This window comes from Struthio camelus, chromosome 3 (assembly GCF_040807025.1).
Source record: "Struthio camelus isolate bStrCam1 chromosome 3, bStrCam1.hap1, whole genome shotgun sequence".
Taxonomy (NCBI): domain Eukaryota; kingdom Metazoa; phylum Chordata; class Aves; order Struthioniformes; family Struthionidae; genus Struthio; species Struthio camelus.
The window spans coordinates 49161586-49178523 of record NC_090944.1 but is presented as its reverse complement, the minus strand read 5'-3'; the positions used below and the strand labels follow the sequence as shown (position 1 = coordinate 49178523).

The 16938-nt window shown below is 43.3% G+C and overlaps 1 protein-coding gene across 3 annotated transcripts; it reads right to left on the bottom strand.

Annotated features, from left to right (window-relative positions):
* Positions 1–4343: 4343 nt before the first annotated feature.
* C3H6orf163 (chromosome 3 C6orf163 homolog) lies at positions 4344–13945 on the bottom strand. Of its 3 annotated transcripts, none has more exons than XM_009668419.2 (5): positions 13701–13945; positions 11045–11139; positions 10385–10492; positions 7610–7812; positions 4344–6220 (listed from the first exon to the last, which is right to left on the bottom strand). In XM_009668419.2, exons 1-5 carry the CDS (start codon positions 13846–13848, stop codon positions 5722–5724), a joined length of 1053 nt encoding a protein of 350 aa, XP_009666714.2. In that variant the 5' UTR covers positions 13849–13945; the 3' UTR covers positions 4344–5721. The 3 variants fall into 3 exon arrangements, with proteins under 3 accessions (XP_009666714.2, XP_068792543.1, XP_068792542.1); XM_068936442.1 differs by lacking the exon at positions 13701–13945 and adding an exon at positions 12264–12445; XM_068936441.1 differs by lacking the exon at positions 10385–10492.
* Between the last annotated feature and the right edge of the window lie 2993 nt (positions 13946–16938).

The window sequence follows — 16938 nt, the reverse complement described above, 5'->3', positions numbered from 1 at the left end:
AGCAGAGTCTATTCGTGCTGTGTTTCATTGCCTGCGAGGCACTGCAGGTAGTTAATTGCTCCACCGCGTACAGGACGGCGCGCGCTCAGGCGCCCGGCGTTACCAGCACCATTAGTCCATTCCACACTTCATTTCTCCAAGTGAGGTATTCGGACATCTGACAATCTGCTTATCCTCCTTTTAAGACACGACAGATCTCTTCTGCAGGCCTCTGAGGCACTAACAAGCAGGATGTCTCTGGTTTATTAATTAGCTGCTTATCAGCCACACTCTGCAGCTCCCTATTGGTTCAGCTGCACAGCTACAGTGATTAGACAACCTACTTTTCAGTCTTTTACAGCATTACCTTAGACAGAGGGTTTCACTGTTCCTGAGACACAAAAACTATGGCACATTCTGGTAATTTTAAACATATCCTGGATGCCTAATAGAGATATCCTGCTTCCTGCATTATCCATTACAGCATTACAGCTCCCCTTTCTAGGTTTGGTTTCATACACTGAGCTGTTAGCATGTGCCATCACCGGTACCCTAACGTCCAGATGTTATCTGAAAGCGTCTTCATTTACATCCTTCAAACAAGCATTCAAAAAGCGTGTATTCATGCTTGCTCTGATTCAGACTGCAAGTGAAGTGGGTAGCGTACTTCATGCAGTAATCCTTTGCAAACAGAAGCAAAATGAGGCCAACAAACATATGCTGTCTCTGCTTCACGCAATGAAAGGATTGCTTGTATGTGTGAAGGCCCAACGATTATTAGCTACCAACGGCTCATGTACTCACAGATTTCATTAGAGTTAAGTATCTCACCCCCATAAACCTACAGAATATGTAAAAGTTTTTTCTTCTGTTGTTCGTATGTCGGCCGTGATTAATACTGTGCGGTGAGTACAACTGGAATAGAAACAAAAAATCTTTATATCAGGCTTAGCTAGCTGAAATATTTCCTTAAAATAAACAGTGTTCATGGTAAGTGGATCTCCAGGTCCAAAAGCACTACTACTGCTTGCTATCTTGTCTATCTATTTATACTGCAAAGCTACCCACTTGTGCCGAGCTGTGGCTCCTTTCAGCCCTGCAGAACCAAGCACAGAGGCGTAAGGGGACATGCCCTTTCTGAGCAAAGCCAGCACAACTTCAACTTGACTCTTGGGGCCAGTAAAATAAAATGTTAAATGCTGTGTACACCCTGAGGAGTAAGCGGGATTGTGCCTGCAGACCTGTACACAGCTGACCGCATCCTAACCCCATGCTGTGTGTCTCCCAATATGCCACCCAGCTTGTGTGCCCCCCAGTGCAGACAGCCATGGTACCTACAGTCAGTTTGAGTACCGCTGTATCCTAGATAAAAGGTGGGCTTACCTTGTAACACAGAGTGACTTTTCTTCTGCTAATAACAAGGCACTGCAGGTGTATAGGATGACTATGTTCTACCCTTCCCAGTGGGAAAGAACAAAAACTCTACTTTTCTATTGTCACAAGAGGACATGAAATGTTTGTGCATGAGGGGTTGAAGTGTTTCATCCTCAGCTTGTTTCTCTGACATGCAAGTTGCAGAATACTTGTATTATCTGAGTGTTAGGAGCCACCAAATCCTGTAGCCCAACGGCGGGAGGCAAGGCTGCGGCGGCGCCATGTCCTCATGTCCAGCTGGTAGTGAGGCTAAACCTGTATTCCCAATAGACACACACACACACACACACACACACACACACATACACAGTGCATATATACATATACACACAGCCAGCCATACAGATCATCACCGACCAAAACCAGCACTCATACAAATGCAGCGTTGATGGCCTCATCCTGTTCCTCTCTCTGTCTGATCAAGATGAAAGCCTGCCTGTGGAAAACATAAATACATACATAGACACATACGCATACACACATACATACATTCATACATACATATATGGGTCAATATGGATCCATCCAGTCACTGGCTATGGATGCTCAGTATATGCAGTAGCTGCCTTAGACCCCCAGCCTCCCTGTGCCTCTCACCCAGACCCATGGGCAGGTGGGTCTCTGGTAGCTGGTCCAGACTTATGACCCCACCAGTTGCCGACCCCCAGGCCCCACGGTCCCCCCCAGTAGCTGGCTGCACCTCCCGGGCCCTCTGGGAGCCACTCGCAGGCCCTCTGCTTTGCCGGTACCTGGCCCAGATCTACGGCCGGTTCCATACCCGGCTCCCCAGCTGCTTATCCCACTTGTGAGCCAGTCCGCCTCGGTGTTTGCTAGCGGTTACACGCTGACACACGTGCCACACAACACGTGCTTCCTCCGGTCTCTCCAGCCCCTGGCACATACAGACCCCTCACTCACCCCGTCTCTCCTGTGGTGGGATCCCCAGGCACTGGGGCCCCTTTGACCCACGGTCCCCAAGGTCAGTGGCTGGCGCTTAGACCTCCAGACACACACGGGCACAGGAGAGCGCCCCTCACCCGGCACAACAGCTGCAAACAAGAGTTTAATGAGAAGACAGGAAAGACCAGGGGGATCCGGCACAGGGCATGGCCAGACAAACGTACCGACCAGCAGCCTGGTTACCTGCGACTAGCCCCCTTTTAGCCCCTTATCCCTCTCTTTTCCCCCCTCTTGTTCCTCCCCAGCACACCTTGATTTCTGCCTTTCCCCACCTTTGGTTCCTCCCTGAAACATCACATAATAAGTCTCATACAATCTCAAGATGCTCATCCTGTAATGTGCCCGGTACTGCCCCTGTTCTGCAAGTGGGTTATTTGGGGTCGTCCCCCCTCCGCCAGCATGCCTCTGTGCTCCTCTATGTGTGGGCAGGCGAACCGTTTATCTCACAGCCTAACAGAGAGCACGCGGCAGCTTTAGGCATTTCAGGATGCAGCTGCTAGTACTTTAGTTCCAGTATTTTGTTGGTGTAGTTTCCAAAGACTTTTATGCTTCACACACATGCAAAGATTTTTTTTTCAAAAGGTTTTAGAGAGCTTACAAAGCGTTTCAGACCATAGAACTCCAGGACGTAAGCAGGAGTTTTATCTTGGGCTCTGTGCAGTTTATGCATTTCATTAGACAACTGTGAAAGTGAAGTTCAGATTCTTTTCATTTGGATTATAAGAGATGAACAGAAAGCATTAGCTGTACAGAAGAAACTTCCACAATTTAGCGAGGTTAAGTTTTTGCAGACATTTATGTCAGAAATAGTGCCAGACATCTGTTTGAAGTACTTTATATGAATCAAGCTGTTCCACAAGAAATCTGTGACTTCACTTGTCTTCAGCTCCTAGCTTTGTAGAGTGATGGATCTCTGTGAGGTGGTTTTCACTTTTTGTTTTCTGCTCTCTTTTTCAAGCATGAAGAAAACAGACTGCACAGATTACCCTTTTAAAAGTTCCTCTAAACAAGATGCATACAGAGACTTTCCTTTAACGTATTACACTTTATATCACCCACAGTAAAGGGAAAGACAAGCTCCTTCACGCTCCTGAGCTCATACTCAAAATACTATACAGTGTTTTCATATCAACAAGAAACAAATGAGATACACAGCTTGAGAGAATATTAAACAAAACGCTATGAAAAGACTCGTTACACAGTGGAAGCAAATGAGACATATAGGCAGGCTGAATCTCAGCCCCGGCACTGCCACTAGAGAATAGTCTGAAGCAGCCTAGGCTTCAAGCACGTATGAATAGATAAACTTGAGTTCTCCCACAGGAAAGTTGTTTTGCAGCCTTGCTGGCACACTTTTTGCCTAGAAGGTGTCCCTCAGGCAAGATGAGCTTTCAGAGCACGCGACTTTTGCTTTCAGAACTAATGGACCTGGGGAAGCAGCAGCAGCTCAACGTCTAAGAACCCAAAAGATTTTGCTTGAAGCAAACACATGGCCAAACTCCCATTGCTCTGGAAGATGCAGGCTCAGCTGTATTCTCCAGCCAGCAAGAAGGAGCAAAGTATCATGAGATGCTCTCCGCTCACAGGGAGGAGAGAGCCTTGGTGCTGTAGAGCATGAGCAGCACTTTTGGGGCCAGTCAGTCCGAAAACAGGAAGGCACGCAGCAGCCTTGCAAGCTGATGGTGTCTGGGCAGAAGATAGTTGGAGTCAGCGCAAAGGAAACACCTGGAGTTAGGCAGCAACAACCCTTTATTTGAGAGGGCAATGCTTTGGTCCCCAAGCAGCCGAGGGGAGGAACTGTGAGACAGCATTGGCGTGCAAAAATCCCCCATGCAGGTGCTATAGGATCAAAGCCCAGCCTATGGAGCTCCCCTTGTGGTCTCCAGAGGGGACAGTGTTCCTTGCAAAGGTCTCTTATTCTGTATTTCCCCTTACTGCACTTTCCCATCCTCAAAGCCCCTGACTAATTGCTCCTGGTGAGGTGTCTCCAGGATGTCCTGGAGCTGGTCACATCCTACCTGGGGGAGGAGATCAGCGCTGCCCTCACTGCCTGTTTCAAATTGCAGCCGGCCAAGCCTACCTCCTCTAGTGAGTACAAGCAGTGGGTCCAGCATTGCGTTTTCCTAAGGCTACGGGACGCAGGTGTTTACTGGAGATTGGCTAATCCCACATGGATCTCCAGAGACTGCTAAGGAACTGGAGAAATGTAGATTTGGTCACCTAATACTCAGCCCTTTCTGTTTCCAGGCAAAACACTGAATAGGAAATCCTGCTAGGGAACAGTTGATTCCCTGTTTCTCATTCCACAAATACTGCATATGGCCCTACAATTATTTTTCGAAGACAGCTCAACTTTCAAGCTGCAGATTTTACATATCAATGTAGAAACACTGACTTGACAAAATTCTTTTTGCGGCCTGTAGACAGACCCCTTTTTCTATCTGGCCCTTATTGTTGAACCTTATTTTTAACGGTAGAAGATAACATATGCATAAGCATAAACTGCTTTAGAACTGTTGCCCCTGTAAAATAGCCACAGTACTCCGGAGATTCGGAGAACCCTGCTAGAAAATCTTATGGGCTCTAATTACAAATTTTATTTCATTTAAAAACTAGAAGGAAGAAAAGCATCTGAAAAAATAAGTTAATGTGACACTGATGTTTCAAATTTGGACAAAAGAAGGTGAATGGAAAATTTCTCCTTGCCTTCTTAATAATGATATATTTTTTTTAAGATTATGACTGTCAGTCATCATTCTGTCTTTTCCTTATTCTTAAACAGAACAGAGGCCAGTTCCAGACCTGTTCTATCTTATTTTGCTCTAAGTGATTATCAGATAAGAACAAAGTTATCCATTATCCTTTCTGTTTGTTCTTGAAAATTCTCATAGTGAACTGGCACAAGCAATTATTACTCCTCCAAATGACCAGATATGAATAGGCTGAGAAAAAATTAGTATTTTTCGTTAAAATAGCGTTGAACAAAATCTAACTACCCTGCAAGTGCCAGAACCCAAGTTGGAGGTGTTCAGAGCCTGTGTGTCTAACTGCGTACTGCAGTATCCAGGGGCACAGCCAACAGTTCTCACAGTCCAAGCACTGGTGCTTCACTGTGAGACAGACTACCAACTCTCTTCAAGAAAGACGGGTTCAAGAACGGGATGGTCCTCAAGAGCTATACGTTCCAATCTCTGCCCTAGCATTTGTAAAACTAAGATTAATAGATAATTTCTAAGCATGGCTCATCAATTACTTATTTTAAAATAGCAGTGATTATTTTTCTTTGTATCTTTCTAACCACAGGCATACAATTCAGTGAACAGAAAAGAATTTATTGTTCAGCATTACCTATTCGCAATTCTGGTTAACCTTTGCAGTGAATATCACACTTCGAGTACTAGCTCTCTTACATTCTTTGTCACTCTCCTCTGCTTCTTTTGGGGTGTCTGTCTGTTGAAATGCTTTTCTGAGTGGCAAAATAAAATATGCTTGCCCTGGAGACAGGTTAGGAAATGTGGCATCAATATACTTTTGAAAAGCGTGTCTTGTTGCTTGTATTTCAGTTTCCAGGCTGTCCTTCCAAGCTGTCATTTTTTCCAGTTTTTGGATGAGAGTTTTCACCTGGTTTTCTGCTGCTTCCAGAGTAATCATCACTTTTTCCAGCTCATGATGATGGAGGGACTCTGCTTCCTTGAGCTGTTTTTCAGTTTCACACCGGTTCTTTCTTTGTATGATACCCAGGGCAACATTCATGGCCTGACTTTTTTCTTTCTTCAATTGCTCTATATTCTTATGATACAGCTCCTCAGCTAACACATCTGCTTCTTTGAGCTGGTCTGAATGCTTTCTGTTTTCAAAAGAGAAAGAAGAAAAGATTTGTAGGGAACACCTGTTATCAAAGATTATGAAAAAAACAGTTCGAGTCTATTCAGGTTATTGTAAAAACTTTTCTTATTCAACCACAAATATACATGAAATCAGAGCTTGCTGTAAGATCACAGAAATTAAATAGCACAGAAGGCTACCAATGACATAGAAAAAGGTAGCTGGGTATCCAGTGGCAAAAGATTCTGTTTCTGCATGTTTCTCCGTGATGATATTTTAACGATGTTTGCTTCTGAATGAAAAATGAAATGCAAAGGATAAGTTTTTCACGCTTCATTTAGGCCTCTCTTTGAGCTAGCTATTAAGTACACACTAAAGTTCAAACAGACTTTGAACAGTTCTGCCCCAAGTAAAAATACTGTATTGAATCAAAATCTAAGCACTGATTTCTAGATTACAGACAAATCTGTAATTTTAAGTTGTACTGAGAACATCTTTGTGCAGCAGGTCGTTAATAAAACCTATAGCTTATGTTACATAGCCCAAATATTATGGGTATTGTTCATCAGAGCTGGCTCAGAGACACGTAAAGAATGATGTATTAGGCATCCATTAAGGCTACTGAGACAAATATTTCAATGCAGAGAAGACAGTCTCTGCCCTCTGTCACTGTTCTCTCCACTTTACTGGCAAAGTGTTATTTTTTGCAAAACTCTGTTAACAGGAGAAGCTAAAGGGACAAGCTAAGTTTATGCGCAATGTGATTTATCTCCATCAGAAAGGGTATATTTTAATAGTGAAAATGAAGGTACATAATGGATCAAAACTGGTGTGTGACTCTGTTCAGAAAAAAAAAAAAAAAATGAAAAAGGGAACATTCCTGAAGCATTTATCTTTTCTGTAACACTACAGTGTTATTTTGCTCGCTGCACTGCCAAAAATAAAATGTGCTCTACTCTTAAGGGAGAAGGGTGTGTTGTTATTATGAAATCAAAACTGTTCAATTAACAAAGCTTTATATAACTAGATTCTCCCCCATCCTCCAGTTCTCAATGTAAACACATTTCTTCAGGTTTTGCACTGATGTCATGAAGGGCACAATAAGCTCATTAGATCTTTATTTCTGGTGACAGTAAATGAGCCATAAGAAACAAAACATTTGGATCCTTGGTTAGATTTGTGATACTGGCATTTAGAAACAAAATACGTTTTACTTCTACATGTGGAATCAGTGGGGGAGGGAGCCTGGAACTGTTGCCGGTCACTTTACACTACCAAAAACAGTTTTTCCAAAGAGTCTATCTATTTTTCCCTAGAAGACCTGCCCCTGAGCAGTGCTGCTGTGCAAGTCTGGTGGTTTTCTTTAGCACAACACGTTTACAAGCCGAGTCATAGGAAATGTGCAGAGCACCTCTGTTCCCTGGCTGTTTCGTTCAGCGCCGCTCCCCTCTCCTGGCTCCTGGCTTCAGCCATCGCTTGCGCCTTCCCGCGGGCACGCTCCAGGAGGGCACGCTGAAGCCTGTGAGCCATGCGCTGCTCGACAGCTTCGACTTCTCTCTTCTGCTCATCCACCACGGCCTGCTGCACCTCGGCCTTCGCCTTCCTCACCGCTTCCTTGAGCAATGTTAAACGTAGAGGTAAGGAGTGATAACAACTCACTGCTCAGCTGTCTTTAAACAATCCCCGGCAAAGCCCAGCAGAACAATAGACTTCAATAATATATTAAAGGCAATTACAGTGTCTTACTGTAGGGTCCTAGATTAAGAGGGGCCAGAGCATAGTCAGCAGCTCAGGATCATAACTTAAAAGAGGTGACTGATGTCACCAGCTGGGAACTTTGTATGGGGGTATCCATAGTAATTAACACACTGTCATTTGTACGTTCCAAATAAAACTTTAGAACTATTTTTAAAATGCCCGTAAAAACTCTAGTATCTTTATTATTGCATGGTGCCAGTTCTGGCCGGCAAAACGGCAGTTTTAGTACCATGCTTTCCCCAAGCTTCTCACTTGCATTCCCTCTCCTTCCACATGGCCCTGCACACCGCAGCAGTCCCATTAAAAGACTGCATAAGGCCTTTGTGCATGAGCCTTACTTTGCATCACTTGAGGCTTCTCTGCATCTTCGGTGTCCAGCAGACAAGGCACTAACCTTCCTGCTGTGTCCTTACAAGCAGCATTGCACATCACCCATGTTTTCTACATAGGCACAAAAACTTCCCTGATTAGTTGCACCTTTCTCCTGGCAAGTTCAAATGCTTGGTGACATGGTTTTAGAGGGAGATGGACCTGTCCTTAGCCAGCAAGATATTGGTAGACTTTGTAAATAAAGATGTGACAACACTAACCTTAAGTGGTCTGGAGGGACATATGCATCTGTGGGATCTCAGAAAACTCAATGTATCACTGTATACCTCTGTTCCCATTGTGGGCTATGTCAAATCCATGCAAAGCATCATCTTCCAGCAAAGCAATTCAGCCCTCTTAGCTTGCTGCCCAGTGATCTAGGCTGCTTTGCTATCGTTCACGGTTCTTTCCAAGACCCATGCCAAGCACATCCTCTGCAGAAGTGGCAAGATTTTATTGGGGAAGCTCCCGCTGCTTAGATCTTGGTGGGTTTTCTCGAAGAGGACAAGCAGAGTTACATGAGGGCTGCTGCAGATCTTTTGTACACCCACTAACAAGCCCTGTATCCTGTAGTTCTGTGGATACTGGTAGGCTGCCTACTGCTGACAAGTGGAGTGGCAAGAAATAGGACCGGTCTACCAGAAGCTGGAAACCTTTTGACCATTGGCGGCCGTGGAACAGCCGCATAGCTGCAAAAAGCCTTTCCTGACGCTATCTGCTGAATGTGCTTGTCTCTGACCTAACCTACACATGAAAACGCTTTAATCACTCGTTCAGTGATTAAACTACAAGTGGTTAGCTCACTTTTAATGACCATCTTAAATGAATGGCAAGAAACGCAAACTGACAAACTTGAAACATTTTGTAACTACTTTAGTTATATTTGCCTTTTTTTTTGTTTCAGCTGCTGAATTTCATATCTGCTCTTTAGTCTTCAGTTACAAATAGCGCGCGTTTAAATCCTGAGCAGTCAGGTCCTCAGAAATATATAATAGGCTTATGGCAAGTAATCCAATGGTTAAACAAGAGGAACTGATGTTCTACCAACTATCCTCGGCAGATGCTATGACAGCAAAAGACAGAGCTTTCTCGGAAAATAGCTCCATACAATGGGAAGGACTCTGCCAGAAGCTTAAGACCACTGTAAACCTCACTGCTTTTTCTCCTGAAATGCCAAGCACATTGCTTTGACTGTTCAGCAGTATAAACAGATAGCTATTTAGGAACTTGTATAAAATAAAATTCCAAAGCAAAACACTCCAGCAATTCTCTGTGTGCGCTTCAAGCTCTGGTGGGAGGCTGCAAGACTAAAGATGACAGGTGTTAGACACACTGCTGAGTGCCTGACTGAAGAGTGCTCAGATGCTGTAGTGGTAAAAAAAAAAAAAAAAAACCTGTGAAATAGTGCAGAAAGCAAGAAGGCTCAGTTCCAGAATGCAGTTGCCTTCCTTTCTCTTTGTACGTGTCTTTGAATCTTTTCTCAGATAGCCAAACAGCCGTGTAAAGCATGTGCTGAGTATACATAGAAATAAAAAATTAAAGTTGATGTGCTTAATTTAGAAATATGTGTATGTTGGCGGTTTTCCTTCTCCTCCATCCCATCCAGGCTTCAGATTCGGCAAATTAGTTAAACATCTGTCGAGGTTTGATGTACATGAAACTTCAGAACAGATTTAAAGTTCAGCCCCTATATTTAACTGTCCTTAAGAAATGCACTTAAACAGGTTAAGTGGCTGGCTGAATTAAAGCCTTACAGTGAATTTTCCAAAAGGTAACCAAATTTCATTCAATAAGAAAATGTGAAACATTCTGAAAGTGAATTAAACAACTAGCTAGCTCACGCTCACATCCTATCTGGCACAAGGAAGAACCCCACTGGTGTAAATCTTTCAAGCCAACTGCTTCACCTGACACCAGAGTCCAAATCCCAGATGGATGAAGATCACGGATATGTGCAAACACAAAAAAAAAATTTTTTAGGATAACTCTCTGGACCGTTGAAAAGATAATTCTGTCATGCTGGCTATTTCCACAATAATAAAAGCAAACTAGTTCATACCCTTAGTTCTTTTCCATGTTTTTGTTTAAGGTCTTGAACAAATGCATTGTGGTTAGCTGCTGCCTCTTTAAGAGCTTTCTCCACTGCATCTTCTGTGTGCATTTTGGCCTTTAAAACAAGTAATTATTTGAATATAATTGCTAACAGTCTCCTAACATACTATTAAGATGAAGCAGAGGTTATGTAACCAACAGTTCTGCTGCTTTCCATTTAAAAATTAGAGCAAGTTAAATTTAAATGCAGAAGACCAAATGCGTTTTGGCCCATTTGACAATATTATTACAGCGATTCCTGTTAAAATGTGGTCACGCGATAGCACTGAGCTGCCACAGTTGTAACCACTATAGGTATACGTAATATAAAGGGCAGTTTCAGAATCTTACAATGCACTACGTGGAACAGCTCTGCCAGCTGTTAACTTCTGTGCGCTCCAGAGGCTTTTCTGAACAGATGAAAAGTTTGTTATTAATTCAAGTATGCTTTGTTGAGATCAGAAACTGGGGAAATCTGTGCACATATGAATCTATGAAGAAAGGGTAAGCTGAAATTAATGGCAGCTCCGTAGCAATGACCTCAAAGTTCTTTATCCTCTGTTTATGCTATAATAAATATTCCAAAGAATCATCATCATTTAAATGACAGCAGTGTAATTCAATTTACCTGTGACCAAAGTTCAGCCTTCATTTTTTCCATATGCTCTTGTATCTCTGCTTCCCTCTTACTATGTAGTTCTTGTTGAATGCTTGCTCCGATCTCTGTACAATCAACATAAATGGATCATGCACAGCAAACAACTAGAAAGCAGAAAATTGTAACTGCCTCCTGACCCTTTTGCTTAGTTCCATAGCTATATTAAAAAACAGAAAGCTAAACAGGTATGAATCCTCATTTCACATATATTTACATATAGGTATTTACATAAATATTATTGCTTTTGTAGTTCCATATAGGTAATGGTACATGTCGAACTTTAAAAAAGGGCCCTATCCATGGAGTTAGGGTAAGATCCACGAAAAGACTCAGGTATCTGGCACAGGGCTTAAGAGTAATTAAGTTCTCTTTCGTAAGGTGCAAATTTGAACCTTTCAGAGCTGAAGAAGGTAATGAATCCAGGTCTCTCACCTTCGGGGCAAGGTTGAAAAATAGGGGGACATTATGGGTGTCACTCCTGACTCCTCATCCCCCCAGTCACCCACACCGCCCAAGCAATAGGTCACTTGCGAGCTTTCTCGGGAATGATTTGCCCACTTCTGCCTGTGACTGCACCCCACTGCAGCTCTGGGAATACTTTTGCTCCCCTTAAGACACTACGGGTGAGAGAGGCCACTTTTGGCTCCTGGGGCCTTACAGCCTTCCAAGGCTTTCAGAGAGGTCTCTTGCCCCAAGATACCTCTAGATGCTTTCAAGCCGCTTTTGGGGCACACAACAAATATTCTCAGGTGGCTAAGGCAGAATATAATAGGCATTTGGAGGAGAGCATACACATAAAAAACAGTTCCCCCATCTCCGGGCTGCTGTGCGCTGTCTGGGGCCCAAGGCAAGCCCAGGCCAGCACGATGGCAGCGCAGCCTATCCCTTCCAAAAAGAGGGGCTGAAGCAGTGTGGCGGTGAGCCGTGCCACACTGCGGGGCCTCGGCCAGGGGTTGCTCCCAGGAGCGGATGCTGTTAGCAGTGTGGATGCAGTCTAAACAAAATCTCGTCTTGTGGACAAGCTGTGAAAGAAAATAGGTTGCCCTGCTGAGGTGTTTGAACGGTCTTCAGCACCAGGCGTTGCCCAGAAGAGGAGAAGCCACTGCAGAGACGGGTGGATAGAGATGCCTTTCTACAGCCTAAAACAAAAGCCCCACAAAAGAGTGGCATTTCAGATCTCTCCCCTTACCTTTTCTACCCAGTGGCTTCCTGCCTAGCCTGAGCATTGCTTCCGATCCTTAACTATTCCCCATAGGGCTGAAGAGTCACATATTCTCACCCTGCGTTATTAGGAAAATGAAAAAGGAATACAACCACAAGAGAGCTAACTTGGAAATAGCCACTGGAGGATTAAGTCCCCTTCTTTCACTCCAGGTTTCCTCCTACTCCACGTGGCAGGGCAAAGTCCTTTCATGGAGCTAACCTGAATGAAGTACCTGGGAAGGGATAGCAGGATGGGACAAAGGGGTGAACTGATTTAAATAGGCAAAATAAACAGAAGTGCACTGTGCAGAAATCTCACCCACAAACGTTTTGTGCCCTGACTAAGCTTGTCTCCAGTCCATTATATTAAAAAGTAAAGAGAAAATAATTTAAAGAGAGACTTTCTGAGGCCTTCTGTTTCCCGTTATTCATGTCTACATAGTCCTGAGACGCATACAGCATTCATCCTGTTGCTGTGCTTTCAATACCCTGCTCATCTCTCGATACTGTTTAAAACAGACACCAAAGACACCCCCCCTTGCAATGAGCGTTAATTAAAGGGCGTTAATCTGTGTGATTTCAACAGAACGTCATAGCGCTGAGCAGAAACCTCTCTGATAAGTAGGCATAGCGCATAAAGTTCATTCATATTCTTGCTAGATCCTCAAACATATGAATGCCACCATATGTTTTCCTTCATCATTTAAGTTACAACTGTGGTATGCTAGGAAAACCAAATTTCAGCTTCGCAGAGTGTTTATATCAGTACGTCATATCACTCTTCGGAGCGGTTTGTCAGCTGTTTGTTTGGCCTTTTCCCACAATGAAGGTAGTAACTATGTTTAAATTATTTTTTTTAAAGTTATGCTTGACACAGCTGTAACACAGAGACTTGAGATGATAACTGTGCTAAAACTAACACAGAAAGAAAAATTTTCTGTCTTGATCCTAAGGCTCCTGATACCGAAGCAAAACTCTGTTGACTTCAGTAGAGTGTTTGTACCAGGTCCCGACAGAGTTTCAAGAGAAGGTCAGCAGCCAGAATCAGATAGGAGAGGGCAGGCTTCAGGATAAAGTATCCCAGCTGGGTCCTGCCGCACGATGAGGGGATGATGCTCCCACATGTTAGCCCGGTTCAGTTCTTTCCAACCTACATGAGCCTTAGAAAACCTTCGCCAACATTCTTGCCGCTAGCTCTCTTTCGCACTTCAGCGTGTGCAAATCTGAACGCCTTCACGTGCTGTAGGATGGCTGGCCCTGTCCCCCCGCTGAACGTGCAGGATTTGTTAATATGCAGAAGGCAAGTGCAGTTCTTTCTTACCGAAATGTGAATGCCCTCATGGCCCTCCAGAACAGATGGATATAGCAGCCTTCTGAGTATTCCTAAATCTCAAATTGCAAGGAAAGGATTTCAGAAACTTACCCAGTATATCCTGATGAGTGTAATACCGTGTTTTGAAAGGCTTATACTCCCGGATCCGATAAAAAGTAGCAGGGGAAGGTGGTGGTGATATTATTTTTGAACAGATAGCACAGCAAACAAAGGAGTCGAAATCTGGATTTCTGATCATTGTGGTATGATAGTCTTTTCCTGTAACAGTTACTAAAATGTCAGAACTATATTCTGCTAGCAGGCAAACTGCTTATTGTTGCTACGGAAAACACGCAAGCCGGTGCAGAGAGAAAAACCATTAATCACTACGCTTTACCATGTTATCTAAAACGTTTGCCTTTGGATTAGGATTCACACATGCTGACAACTCCGTCACATGCTGCAGGCAGATGACGAGGGAGGTTTGTATCAACTGACCCCTTTGAGCCTCAGCGCAACTTCCTACATGGCAACTGTTACTAGGCAGGACTAGCTTTGCTCACAAAGCGCTTTCGCTGATAATAGAGGTAAGCAGCATCGCAGCAGGCTTTGGGGTTTTATTGCACTTTTTTTGCTGAATGTCAATAATTCCTATTCAAGGCATGTAGTCTAAGGAGGTTTTAAGAACAGGGCAATAGCTACTGTTTCAGACATTTGAATCATAGCGTTTTGTTGCTGTTGTTGGTAAAGATGTGAATGCCAGCACAGATAATGAGGAATCAGCAGAAAGCTGAAAAAGGTCCCTGCCTAGGAAATCATTTTGACTTACAGTTCCTGTTAAGCCAGCTATCATCCATCGTAAACATTTATTACTACATTGAAACTGAAATTGAGAGAAATAAATAGGATAAAATAAATTGTATTGGTGGTGTTTGCTTATCCTCTGCATGCATAAGGGGAGCCCTACTTCCAGAGTCCAATGAACAAGTTTTGTTATTGACATAGTTTTGTTTAGGTGAGGATTTTTGCTTTAATCTCAGTACACACAGTTTTTATGTGTATAAAATCAGGCACTTAAAACAATAAATTCCAGTATTAGTACTTTAGCGTCCATTAATTTACTGCATTCGTCTCTGCCTTTGCACTGAGTATAATCTTTCTATATATAATTTCTGTAGTATTAAGAGAGCTACCTGTGCAGAAGTTCCCACAAATAAATAGGGAGAATCCTAAAAATAAGAACAAGTGTAAACATTCACTCTTCCTTCAGTCAGGACTGCTCTGGATTAGTCTGGTCCATGAGACATTACTCCATGCAAAAGATAACAGGTCTCATCTCAGACACACTTGTTAATCAAGTCCCATTGGTATGTGCATCACCTAGACTCTGCCCAGACAGTCCTAGACCTTTCTCCTTCTCCTCTTTTTTTCCCAGTAACTTCCAGATCCATATTCACTTCACAAAACATAATTAAACATTTAAGAACCCAAATCCCACATTATTCCCAAATATGTGAAAACCACTGATTGGGCTTGCTCATATGAAGCATCTGCCTATATCAGAATTAACGCATTTATTTAAAAACCCTATGAAAAACAGGTTAAAATGCTTGCATGTAGCACTGTTTTTGGCATCATTTAGTCAAATCCATGCAAACATACAAGTCTCATGCATTTTAATGAACTGAAGAATATGAAGCTAAAATCCTGCGTAATTGTTTTTAAAAGAAAAGATTAATTCTGAAGGTCCTTCATATACTATGAAACAAAATATTTCCTATGGGATATACAGAGCATCTGATGATTATGAGTGTTTTATTAATTAACCTGAAAATTCTTTCACCTTTCAAAAGGCAGTCTCTTGTAAGCTTTTGGATTTGCCCCAAGACCTTGCTGTGGTGAGGCATCTAGGCTCAAAGAAGGGAATATACTTTAAAGGCTATGAAAATGCTACTAATTGATTTCGCTCCATCAAAAGCAGAGCTCGCTTCCCTTCTCAAGGGCAAGGTGGCCAAACCAAGGCCTAGCTGAATTTTGGATACAGCTAACTGTAAAACGTGGACAGGAGGAAAATCACCGGTTCAAAACACAGGATTTAGAGGGAGATGTAGAGAAATCCCATTGAGCAGTTACTGTCCCTCAAGACAGTCAGTCCAAAGCCACCTTTTTCACAGAATCACAGAATCGTTTAGGTTGGAAGGGACCTCTGGAGATCATCTACTCCAACCCCCCTGCTCAAGCAGGGTCACCTAGAGCATATTGCCCAGGATCACATCCAGACGGGTTTTGAAGATCTCCAGGGAAGGAGACTCCACTACCTCTCTGGGCAACCTGGTCCAATGCTCTGTCACCCTCACAGTGAAGAAGTTTTTTCTCAGGTTCAGATGGAACTTCCTGTGGTTCAGTTTGTGCCCGTTGCCTCTTGTCCTGTTGCTGGGCACCACGGAGAAGAGGCTGGCCTCATCCTCTTGACAACAAACACTTGTAAACAATTCCCAGAGCTGCAGAGCAGATGCCCTTCACACGTTCTTCCTTCTTGGGCCTGACAGAAAGCCACCTTGGTCAGAAGGCTAATGAAGAGGTCTTTCAACTTCTCGGGGGTATTTAATGGAGATGTATTTATGAGGAGGAGAATGGAAAAATGCAACCAGAATGTTGCAGGGTCTTTGGTGGAAAAATGAGCACAGCCTGGTATGTGCCCTCTCCTCACGTGTTTTGGAGTTTGGCTATTAGGATACTGTCTAGGAAATAATGGAAACAGAAACAGTCAGACATGCTCACTCATAGGATAAGGTCCCAGTGCCAGAACAGGAGAGTACCGACCTGCAGTTTGCTTAAGGCAAAGTGAAGCAGGAAGGCTCACGTGCGGACCACCTCATGCGCTAAGCAAATGCCACAACACTCACCTTCTGTCTGCCATGCTCAGCCAAGGGATCACCTCCAACCCCCGTGCACAGATTGGGCTTGCTCATGTTGATGAATTATTTTCCCTCCGTGTCCATAAGAACCTGATGATTTTAGACTTTACATCTGTAATTTATTTTTAGTTCAGTGACTTATAATAAATTAATGTCATATAATGTACTTTGCAATATATCGAAATGTAGTTTTTGAAATGCAACTTAGAAACAGAAGATTACATGAGCACAGGAATTAACAACGCTTGACTTCTTACAACTTTGTATCTTCTCCTACTTAACTCTTTTCTCTTTCAAAATTACAAATGTTTTTGATTAGATCTCATGGCCCTATCCATTACACCCCAGAATTTTCTCACGCTCCTACTCTGCAGCACTGTAATAACACCAGGGTCCCATACTTTTTACCCTGTGGTATTCCCCCTCTGCTC

Excerpts from the sequence above, each read along its gene's own strand:
- C3H6orf163 (XM_009668419.2), bottom strand. The coding sequence starts at position 13,848 with ATGATCAGAAATCCAGATTTCGACTCCTTTGTTTGCTGTGCTATCTGT. Across the intron at positions 10,493-11,044 it reads AGGCTGAACTTTGGTCACAG|GCCAAAATGCACACAGAAGA; the intron begins GTAAATTGAATT and ends CTTGTTTTAAAG. Across the intron at positions 6,221-7,609 it reads GAAACAGCCAGGGAACAGAG|AAAGCATTCAGACCAGCTCA; the intron begins GTGCTCTGCACA and ends TTTTGAAAACAG.